At 39.5% G+C, this 11995-nt stretch overlaps 1 protein-coding gene across 1 annotated transcript in view; it reads right to left on the reverse strand.

The window, feature by feature from the left end:
- Positions 1-11995, reverse strand: part of Ankfn1 (ankyrin repeat and fibronectin type III domain containing 1) — a 273730-nt gene that overhangs the window by 62986 nt on the left and 198749 nt on the right. Inside the window, exons 8-10 of the mRNA XM_023705526.1 lie at positions 10144-10241; positions 7799-7889; positions 2556-2663 (exon numbers count right to left, since the gene is read on the reverse strand). Of these exons, the coding sequence (XP_023561294.1) occupies positions 2556-2663; positions 7799-7889; positions 10144-10241 (297 nt within the window). The remainder of the gene's footprint in view (positions 1-2555; positions 2664-7798; positions 7890-10143; positions 10242-11995) is intronic.

Raw genomic sequence — 11995 nt, forward strand, 5'->3', positions numbered from 1 at the left:
TTCCTTTCCTTTCCTTTCCTTTCCTTTCTTCTTTCTTTCTTTCTTTCTTTCTTTCTTTCTTTCTTTCTTTCTTTCTTTCTTTCTTTCTTTCTTTCTAGGCTGGTGTTATTGAATCCAGAGAATACTGAATTGTGTCCTCAGGGTCTTGCTAAGTTATTAAATTGCACACGTTAGCCTTGATCTTACGATTTTCTTGCCTCAGCTTCCCAAGGAGCTGGGATCACAGGCATGAGCCTACATGCCTGGCTCAATGAAGTTGAGTATTTTAAATAACAATTTCATAGTTCTCTGTAAGAAATATTTAACATTATCTTCGCTTTGTTTTTAAACTTAGAGTTGTCTTAATTCAGTTTAGAATCATTCCCTGTTGTGTGTGAACTAATTTATTTATCTGTACCTTACACAACAGATCTGGATTTCCCAAAGAACATGACTTGGAATACCAAGTCTATGAAAATTCCATTTGGCCAAAGAAATTGGCTGTGTGTCTTTATTAGAGTCTTTAGTATTCTAGTTTCTATTTTGCACTTCCAAGAAAGGAATGAAGAATACAGTGTTTCCCAAACTTACTGACAAGAGAATCATTTGCAGCTAAGCAGCATATAGAACTGTTATTTTTTGGAACACTCTTTGGGGGTTAAGTGCCCAGAGTACAATTCAATGTAAATATGTTCCTCCTTTATTGGGAAGCCCTATCTTAAGCTTTACTTAACCCTCTCTTCACATTGTGTGTACATACCTGTGGGGAAAAGCATGCACATGACAGGAGTTGAGTGGAAACTATAGCAATAATTGGATGGGTTAGGCAGTCATATATCAATCCAGTATTAACAGGTAAATATGTAAACCTCAGAAAAACTTATTTTAAAATCCCCCATTTTCATGTTCAGTTTTAGCTTTTTTTCTCAGATAAAGATCAGACACAAGGTGGTTTCTGAGCTGCAAGGAACCATCTAATTGTTTTATTACACTTGCTTCCATACAGAATTCCATTGGCAAGGGAATGACAGAGGGACAGAAGAGAGAGGAGCCCAGCCCAGGTAAGTAGGCCAGGGTAACTGAACTGCAGGTCCTCCAGTCAGAGTGGAATGTTGGTGATCCAGCCTTGGTTAAAGTCTTCCTAGAGATTGGAGAATGAAAACCCCTCTTGGGTTTCCTTCTCCAGCTGCCTACATACATGTTTACATCTCCTAATGAGCCACTCATTAGGAAAACATTACCGTCTTGCAAACACTTGTCCTCATTTCTAGCCAGAGCCAATGTTTCTGAAGGGCCTCTTGTTGGAGCTATACAGTAATTGGGAACACTTTTTGCTAATGCTGAGCATGATTTAGACCTAGTCCAAACACAGCTAGCATAGTCTCTCCTACTTTCAACCATGGATTTCTTACCCACCTGGCCTAGCAGTGCTCTGAATCTAGAGAGTACAGTATATTTGAAGATCTGAAGGAAGCATGGAAAATGAAAACTCTATGGAGGTTTTAATTCTCCAAATAAAATGAAGTGCCTCTTCCACGAATCATTACCCAGATCAGAAATCTGACCCCATCCCATCTGAACAGCCCAAGCAGTACAGTAACTTTTAAAAATATCTCAGAGAAAGGCCAGCCACATAGCTCAGTGGATTAAAGTGCCTACAAGCAGGTGCAGGGGCTGGGGGTTCGATTCCCAGGCCTGCTGTGCTGGCCTCACCCCTGGGGAGCACTGACATGGCAGTTGAGACTAGGTGTGGTGGCATGCGCCTGTAATCCCAGCTCTTGGGAGGCTGTAAACAGGTGGATCACTATGAATCTGATCTAGTAGTGAGACCCTGAACACTCTGTAGACCCTTCCATAAAAAAAAAAAAAAAAATCTCAGAGATTCTCTGGGCTCAGTGAGCCCAAATCCACAGGAGGTATGCTCTACTTTTGCCTAAACAGGGAAGGAAGGAAGTTTAAAATTTAGGGAGGTTGAATTCCAGTGTCCAGTCTTAATGCATGGCTGCAAGACAGAAATAGCAGATGGCAGGAAGACTGGAGCAAGAGCCAGAAACAGGTCAGAGTCATGACTCTCTTTTCCTTGCACTGTGGCCTTGGGCAAGTCGCTTAGGTCCAGCTAAAACTGACACACTGAGGCCAAACGAGGTATTTAATGTGAAATTGCTTTGTGCCCTATATCATGAATAGATCTAATGGCTTGTTGTTGTTGTTATAGTTGTTTGAACTCCCTAAGGGATGCTCAAAGAATTTTTCTTGGGGATGAAAAGTTGAGGGTGAATATTCCCCAAAGTCCCAGAACCACAGAGTCCTGTGAAGGGATGGCAGCTGCTGTTTTTCCTGTGCTTCTTTTCAAACTGTTTCTATGGAGAGAGGGAGAGAGAAAAAGAAAAAGAAGGGAGGGAAGGCTTTGCTGAAGGGTTAAAGCAAGATAGTGCTGTAAAGTGATTCCAGATGTACAAATATTAATATCTCTCTCCCCCTGATGAATGAGAAGGTATGACCCAGCTAGGAAACTGCTAAAATTACCGGCGCCACAGAGACCTCAGCAATGGCCCAGCGCAGATTCTTATCCTTACCCCGGCAACTGTAATGCTGATGAAGGGCTCGGACCTGCTGTAGCAGACTCTCCAGGACTTCATTCTGTCCCTTGTGTCTGGGCTCTCTGTCGTCATAGTCTTTCCAGTCTATTGAACAAAAGAAACAAATAGAGGAAATTTTAAAGCAGAGGAGGCCTCTCTGCTGCTCTGCATCAGGAGTTGGGGTTTTGCTCCCACTACCCGCAGGCTCAGTGGATGAGCACCCAACACATGCGGAGCTGGCAGGCGGTGCCAAATATTTGCAAGCTGCCATTGTTCAGAGTCTTGTACAAAACAGTAATTGTGGTTGATTTCTTGTGTTGGGCAGTTTTAGGGCAAGAGAAAATAGTAATTGAAAGCCAAATGAAAATAGAAAATTTAGGAGTCCTATGTTACCTCTCCTAGGTCTGTTCCCCTTGTCAGCATCCCATCTCCTGATCAGTCCCCTGGTCACCTTTCCACTCAGCACCCCAAGTCTCAATTGGATTTCTACAGGAGGAATGAAAAGGGTGGGAATGTGCAGACTAGATGAAATCCACAGTCCCAATGCTTTTATTGTAGGTTTCACACTTTTGGCCAAATTGACATTTCTTTCCAAGGAAAGAGCCTATGTCAGATGCCAAGAAATGGAAATCTACATTTTGCTCTAATGAATGTCTGCTTTGGTTAGCTGGCACAGCAGCTCCTGCACATACTCTGAGCCACCAACCACCCTGTCTGCTCAGTCTCTAAATATACAGTATTAGCTTACATGGCAAATTTAAATTGCAATACCCACTGAGATTTTTTTCTCTCCCTTCTATTTTCATTCCATTTGGCTATAATGATATCAAGAGTAATAACTCAAACGGGACTAATGTCGAGATTGCAATTCTGCTGTCTCCAACTCCTTGAGTTTTTTTCGGCAGGTCAGTCATTTCACCGTTCACCTTTTCTCTCCTCTATTTTCTCTCCTCTGCTTTCCTTTCTGAACCTTTCCAAAGCAAAGACTTAAAGTGCTTCTTAGTTGAAATGTGTTCTCTAAAGCATGAGTCAGTCTTCTCCAGAAAATCCAGTTAGTTCACAAGTGTATCTTGGACTTAGGTTTTAGCTAAACAAGTTTTAAGTTCCCTTTCCAACAGGTTTATTTTAAAATATGGAGTCTTCTTCAATTAAAAAAAAAAACAACTTAAACGTATGTCATACCAGGTAAGAGCATTTCATTTTGGTCCATGCAAAGCCCAGGAGTGAAATGCATTTAAGAATACAGATTCTGGAGTAAGAGACATCTAGGCATGAATCCTGGCTCTTCTCAGTTCTAGCTCGTTGTCTGTTTGCATGGTCAGGGCCTCTATTCCCTAGTTTGAAAAAGTATCCACTTGTGAGATTTTTATGAGGATTAAATAAGAGGTATACTAGGTATCTGGCCCAATGCCTTTTGCATGACAGGCATTCTGTAAATAGTAACTTAGAGTGAAGCCAGTTCATTATGAAAACATAATTTTTTATTCTGTCAACAGGTTACCTATGAAGATAGGGCCCTCAGAGATTTTCTAATTATCTTTACTTCTCATTCTTTGCTATGCATAGTTCTTTATTTCATCTTTTGCGAAACTGAGGCCCAGAGACAACCATTCTACTCCTGTCTTGGTTGTTGGTGGCATAGCTGGGGCTGTAACATTGTCTAGTGACCATTGAGAGTGCTTATGTCCTTTCATTATACCAGGGACTTTTTTTTTTCCTTTTGGGAAGGAAGGTCGGAAGCCTGGGTGGAGTTTGAGTGGCAGGGCTTAGCTGTGGTCAGCTTGGAGACAGGCAATTGGCAGAGGTGCCTTTTGTAGACTATTTGTTCCTTGTGGGCAAGAACCATGACTTAATCTCTCTCTATTTCATTTTTCTTCTCTGTAACAGAGTGATTTAAAGTTTCTTTTTAGGTTATTTGAGATTTAAAAGAAATAATGTAAGTAAAGAGCCATGCTGGAGCTTAGGCAGCTCTTACTATATTGTGGTGAGGCATCAGGAGTGGAAGTATTATAGTGTCCAGTAGGCTGGACTGGCAAAAGATTTTTACTGCAAAATGTGGAGAAGTTTGAGGAAATAACTCCCAGTGGCTCTTAGACTAGTTGTTGCCCCCCCTCATCTTTGGGGACAGTGATAATAAAAATAGCCTTCTTGGGCTCCCCAAGGCCATATTAGTTTGTTCTCCTGGATGTCTGCATCTGAAGTGTGTATAAGATGAGAAATACCAGGAGCTTTAGTAAGACTCCTGGGTGACTGAATTACTGCATGCCATGGACATGCCAGTGCCTTCTAGCGAAAGTTAGTGCTGGCATCAGTGCAAGGGGAGATGAAACAGGATTGGTTTTTTTAGCAGAGGCCTATACATCAAGGGGCATGCTAGATCTGATGACTTTATGATACATCAGAAAATTGCCAATGCTAAATTGCAGCCCAAGCGAACATTAGACATGATGCCAAGGGTTTTGGAAAGAATGACTTTTTCTGGTAGATGTTTGGAAGGTTCTGATGACTATATAAAAACAGGAGACTTTAGGGATGAGGGAGAAAATTGAAAATATATTAAGAAATCAGGAACCTGACAGGGGTAAACTTAGCATGGTAGGAAAATAGCATATTGTGCCACATAATACGGTTCACTGTTCTGGTAATGAGACACTTCAGTTGCAACACTATGCAGAGCTTACATTCACTGGCCGTATCAGGGTTTTCCTGATCGTAACTCAGACAAGCCTGTCTGGGTGCTTTTCTCTTATTATGTACCATACCATATAACATAAGTCTATAAAAACACATTAAGGCCTTTTGTAAAAATATAAAAAAAAGTTTTATGGCTTGCTGGAACATATTACCAAATTTCCAATTACTCTGTCATGTTAGAATACATTGTCCTCTAGTAAATATCTGAATACTGATATGTGTTACATCACAATGTCATACTCTGTTTATAAATAGAATGGAAGCATTTTTATATTGTTCTTTCCAAGTGATATGGCATGTCTGCACCAAGTATAACCATATGTTAGGATTTCATTTCTTTGTCAGTTACACCTACTAATCAGATACGCTGCTCCTTAAAGTGTTGCTATTTAATGCTAATTATCAATGTATAAATGATTTTTCCAGGTCCTGAACAACTGTTATTATAATTCTGAAGAGACCTTCATAAATAGCTATGAGATATCTGAATAAAATTTTCAGTTTAGAGAACCCAAAAACCTGTCTTTATAAGTAAATGCATCCATATTCCAGTCAGTAATTGCATGGGGTATGGATTTTAAGTATGTTCCCTCCTACTTCACTTTCAGGTCAACTGAGACTAAAACTTGGATGTTTTTCTCTATACTTTCTGTCTCTTCATCTCTAGTAATGCATACTTTCTTCTCTCCCAGTGTGATTGGCCCCCTTAACATCTTATGCTTGCAATTCATTTGTGTTTCTGATAAATCTGTAGTAATAAAGATTCCAAATAAGGCTGGGCTCATTCAATTATCAAATGCAAGGGGAGCTAAGGGCCTTGGAGAGCTCTGACATTTGTGGTCCAAGGCCATGTCTGATCTAGGAGAGCTATCTGAATCCACCAGGAGTAATAGTCAGTGCAGTTGGCAGACTCTTAGCCTCTTTGTCTGCCTGTAGGAGGGCTCTTTTAGTTCTCACAGCACAGGACAGACACAGGCAGGCCCTTGACAAATTCAGATTTAGCTTCTGACTCAACCATACACCATTGATGTAACCTTGTATAATGACTTCTGTGAAGCCCAGTGCACAGATTGGGCTCTGTGAATGTACTTCTATGTTAATAGTTCCCACATCAAGAAAACGGATAAGTCCATATAGAGTACTTAGACTTAGGCTTTGCATGAAGTGAGTCTTAACCCATAGCAGTGACACTTATCCACAAGAAAGGGAGGAGGATGAAAGATTGCAGTGAGGACTAAGAGTTAGTGCCTGTGAAAGCCTGTAACACATTGCCTGACTCGTAGTTGATATTGGGTATTATTATAAACCTTAAAACTATATAAATCAATGAAATAGAACATTAAAAGAGCCTATAATTTCATGACCCAAATGTGCCTTGTAAAATTTTGACAGTTATCGAGACATATAGGCATGCCCTTCCTAGTTATAGGTGAACCAATACTTACATGGACAACCCCCACCAAATGTACTTTTTTATATAATATTTATACTATGGAAATCTTTCAAAACAACGAATGGGGTTTTCAAATGTCATTGTTAGTGGTTGTGTTCAGTTCTATGATATATATGAATATTTTAATCATACTTTAAGTTAATATTAGATAGTTCTCCCATGATGTGTGAGAGGTAGGTCACTGTTATCAATTTACTGTCACAGTGCACATCTTTATACATGATTGCTCATTGCATCTCTCTTTTCCTTAGGTTAGATTTCTAGGTGTATAATTATGGAGTAAAAGGAAAGAGATTTTCTTACGGCAATTGCCACAACACGACAGATTGTGTTCCAAAAGGACGAGTAGTATTTGCTCTCACAAGAAGCATGTAGTACTTTTTTTTTGCTTTCATACTAGTAACTTTTTAAAAAATTGAAAACATCATCCAGAGCAGTAGACTCACAACAAAGACAAATCTATCTATTATTTGTCTGGAAACATTTGCTCAAGCTTCTTACATTTTCAGGTTAATAGTTACCAAACATGCCAGGAATGAATTATTAATCTTCAAATAATTTTCCAGCCAGCACTATAAATGTTATAGATTATATTTGTTGTAGAGTGCCTATTAATAAAAAAGCTTTTCTTATGGCATAATGTCAGATCAGAAAATTTGTTAGATTTTGTTCTGGGAAATGATACCATGTATCTACCGAGGGAAGGGAAAGGAAGATGACAGCTAACACGAACTGAACTGAACTCAGGGCCAGCCCCTGGTGGGTGTCACCACTTCATCCTCACCTAAGCCCAGGGAAAGAACAGGACTAGATATATTCTGATGACGTTGACTCAGTGCTCTGTGAGTGTAAGTAACTTTTGAAGTAACTTTGATAAAAAGGTCTAAAGGCTGTCAAGTTGAGTCCTTTTTGTCTTCGAATCCCTTTCCTTGGACTCCACTGAGCTGCCTTCCTGTGACTGTTTTTACAAAGAAGTCACACCTTTTGTGGCCCAAATACTGCTGCCCTGGGGTTGTAAGCAGTGGGAGAAGGGCATGGCTGCGGCGCTTGCAGCTGGGGTCTTTTGAGCTGCTGGAGGGCAGCCGCCACCTACTAGAAGGAGAGGCACATGGGGGTGTCGTGGTCTGAGCAGGTCCCCATCCTTTCATGTTGTAAGCTGAGACTTGAACGAAATACTGTTGTCCCTGCAAAGAATTGAAAAGAGGATGCATCAGACATTTGAATTAATGAGCTTTATCGTAGAAAGAGATCTCTGTTAACTTTCTTATGCCTTTGTAACTAATGCTTTTGGTTTTCTCTTTTTTATAGTAACCACATTTAAAATGTCTTAGTTTCTATGTACTTTCTTGCTTTCAAAATTGAGACCCATAATTATTTTTTTCTTATTTCTCCTCTCAAAAATAAACTATCAGTTTTAAAAAGGCATACACTACTATAGAACTTACCAAAACACAGTGATGCTCCCCACTCTTACCCTTTTCTCATTTTCTGATTCCCAGAGGGAGCAACCATCACCTTCTTTTACTGATCAACTTACTTTAAAAATTAACACATTATAATAAATATCTTTTCAAATTAGTGCATTAAAAACCTGCCTCATTCTTTTACTGGCTGCATAGTACTTCACTGTAGCAAATGTCATTTAGTTAATTTTTCATTGGTGGACATTCGATTGTTTCCATTTTGTATCACAATAAATAATGCTGCAATAAATGTATGCTACTTAGATGTTAAAGTATTTTTTAAAATTCAATGGTTTGATATAACATTAGTTTTATAAGTATTATGGCTTATATTTTTATTTTTTATGGTATTAAACATGAAGGAGCTGTTCTTGCTTGCTGAAAATTCATTTATGTGTTTTGTATGATTTTATTTTTTGCTTCGACAATTTTTCTTTTTCCTAATGAATGCAAAGGGGCTTTGAAGAAGCCAGTGTTTGAAGAAACATTGCTTGCAAAATTTGCAAAATGGTGTTTGAAGTTGAAAAAAAGTGAACCTTTGTAAAGCCTTCGCTAGGGATTTAACAATATTGGCCTTAACACTATTATGAAGTCAGTTTTTTTCTAACATTGAAAAGGGTTTCTATGCACCTCAAGGCTATAGGGATTATGTAGAAGTGTAAATCTACTTCCAGGCTTTTATATGATTAGTGTAGTGTCTGCACTGCTCTTATTGGATGGCCAAGTGGAAAAACTTAATCCCTATAGAAATTAGTTCAGATATTAATGAAACCCTCTTCGGAGAGTTTTCCAGTTTTATCACCATATCCTTTTTTCTTTTAAGCAGTGGAAATTCCCTAGGGCTCCTCTCGGCTCTGTTCCGTCCCATAGGCCATCGGGCTGGGCTCAGTCTTCTGCTGATAGCGTCTCCAGGGCCACCCACTCAGGGCTTTGTTTGCTCTGGTAGCCCGCAGTTCTGGCCTCTGGGGTAGACAGTGCAATTCGGACTCAAAGTCAGGATTCTTGGTTGGGACCCAAACACCAAGAATTCTACTAGCATAAGCTGGTTCACACTTGGAAAGAGGCGACTTAATGCCACTTTTCAGTGCTGGGTTTCAAGATTGTGTTTTACAGATAACTTGTTTAATTCACTAACCCTTCAGAAGATAACAACCACAAAGTGTTCCCTCTGCTTTCCCCATATGAAGGTTTTAAAACATTATTTGGATAACAAATTCATTTAAAGTTCTCTTTTGAAATATTTTGATTTATAAAGGATTTTTTATCTTTTGCATTGTAATTGCGGACATTCAGGTTTTGTTCCAGTTTGAAGTAATTTACTAGGTGTTTTTATTTTTTTGCATTTCATCTGTTTATATGGCTCATAGTTCCACAAATAATTGCTGTTTGGGTTAAGATTAGTTAAATAAATAACTATGGTTTGTTTCAGTTTTTCATTCACAGTTTAAATTGTTTTAGTTTCCTGAGAAATGTTGCTCCACATTGTCTAGTTCCTTTTTTTGTGGAAGCAGATTTAGCAGATCTTTTTTCCCCCCTTTTTAATCATGGGAAAAGGATTTCTCTCAGGAAATTGTGTGACTCCAATTGATGACTGATCTCAACTGAGGCAGTCGGGTGAAGGCAAGATGAGCCTGTTATTTTTACCATCAGACAGAGTCAAAATTGGATCTCTCCGAGCCTTTGATCCCCCTGAAGATTAGACTGTGATCCAGAAAGCTGCAGCTTTCAAGGCTTGTATGAGGCCAGTCTTTTTCTGATCTCCTTAGAACATTGCAGCTTACAAAGTGGTTCATGCTGTCTACTTGCTGCTTTGAGAAATTCAGATTATGGATACCAGACATATCATGCTTAATGAGTGGCAGTTGTTGGTAGAGGCCCGGGTGTTGGCTGTTGCTCCCCTAGTAGGCATTTGCTGTCAACATCTCCACACATACATCAGTGACAGGAGATAGCGGTACACTGGGAGGACACTTACAGTTGTAAGTCCTGTGATTGTGCATCTCAGGGTGTGCAGGTTATCCATGATGATTTCTCCAGCCAAAGGAGAAAAGTCTTTTGATTTGCTCCATTCCACTAGAAGGGTGGGGCCAAGGGGAAAAGAGAATAAAATTCAGGCATATGTCAAGAAGCACCATAGAAACTCTAGCATCTTCTCAGAAATGTTCATGAGCTTCTTATACCAGCTCATTTAATAATCCTGCTTGGGATGTGAAGTCAGTTTCTAAATTCACCATTATTTTTCAAAAGAGGAGCAATTCAGTAGTCATTAATACATCTTAGGAGTTTATTGAACCTTCATAGATATATTACGGCACATGTACATCTTTGATGTTCTTAATGTGAGATACAATTTATATTAAATGTAATCGCATTGCTTCATAGTAGGGACATTTATGAGAACTTGCATCATTGGGCGGTTTTATTCCTTTGCGAACATAACAAGAGTGTACTTACACAAGTTAAGCAAGCTATAATGTCACTTAACTAGGTAATGTGTATTCATTCCAGCCTTGACAGAAATGTCCTTTTAAGGCATATGATGATGCTACAGTACTTACACACCTGGCTGTTCCTATACAAACATACATTATTTGTGTGTGTGTGTGCACACTTAGGAATGGTTAGACTCATTCTAAAGTATGTATAATAACAGTTCACTGTATGTGTATGGGAGAAAAATCATGCAAGGTACCTGGAAACTTAAGGGTACCTTAGAACTACCTTCTGTTCACTCTCCAGGTCTGGCTTCTATTTCATTGTTTGATTGATGCTTCTCTTTCATGATTCCAGTGACACACGCTCACCCCACATAAAGAAAGACTGTGCATCATCTGACACCCCTTTCTTCTGCAAGCATTCTTCCTTTCATGTCTCATATACTAAGTCTTTCTTATGTTCGCTTCTCCTCCCTGAAATCTTCTAAGCTTAATCATTGGCTGGTTTTTTTTTAGCCTTAGGATGTAGGCTTTGTGGCTGTCCTATACAAGGCTCCCCTGTCCTGACAGTCCCAAGGTGGATGCTCATTCCTAGTTAAGTCATCCAAGTTCTAATGCTCTGTTTTACTGTGGGACCATTTTTTTTTTTTGTAACATTTTCCATTGGTTGTCAAAGTATGGATAGGCAAGGTGTATGGTATATCTTGGGTAAAGCATGTCTGAACTAACTGCTTACACACTGCAAGATTTAAGCCAAATTGTAACAAAGTAGGAGCTTAAGGAGCTGAAATCACACAGAAAACCAGGCCTCTGTTTTCTAAACTTGAAAACAAACTAGAGGTTGGAAGATTTAAGGGACATCCTCTATAACACAATCCTACTGAAAAACTGATCCAAAGCATTTCCAAGTCCTGCTGATCCTTGAGTCCTTCATCTCCATGCTTTGCAGCTTGCTGTCCCTAATTCCTCTGCTTCTCCGTGGGTCCCTGGGGATGTGGCTTGCTTTCCTGACTCTCTTGAACTTTCTCTTGCTAGTGACTCAGCACCAGCCTCTTTTTCGGACATCCTGCCACTTTGGGCCTTTCTGGTTTTTGCAGCTTTCACTTCTGTCTTGGTTGACTCTCTTCTGCTTTTCCTGTCTTTTGGCTACCTCTTTCTAGGCTCTTTCTGATTTCTCTTCTCCTTTCCCTTTGATGTGATGTTCACTGGGGAGGTTGTTTTCTGGCTCTTTTATTTAACTCTATGCACTTAGTACCTTGTGTTGAGTTTATCTTTTATGGCTTCAACTATGAGTCTTACAGCTAGCTGTAGCCTCTGTTTTGAAGTCTGCTACCTCCTGTAAATCTCTAACCGAGTGTTTCTCACTCTTTTTTTTTTTTTTTTTTTTTTTTT

Source organism: Octodon degus, unplaced genomic scaffold (genome assembly GCF_000260255.1).
Source record: "Octodon degus isolate 3935 unplaced genomic scaffold, OctDeg1.0 scaffold00222, whole genome shotgun sequence".
NCBI lineage: Eukaryota > Metazoa > Chordata > Mammalia > Rodentia > Octodontidae > Octodon > Octodon degus.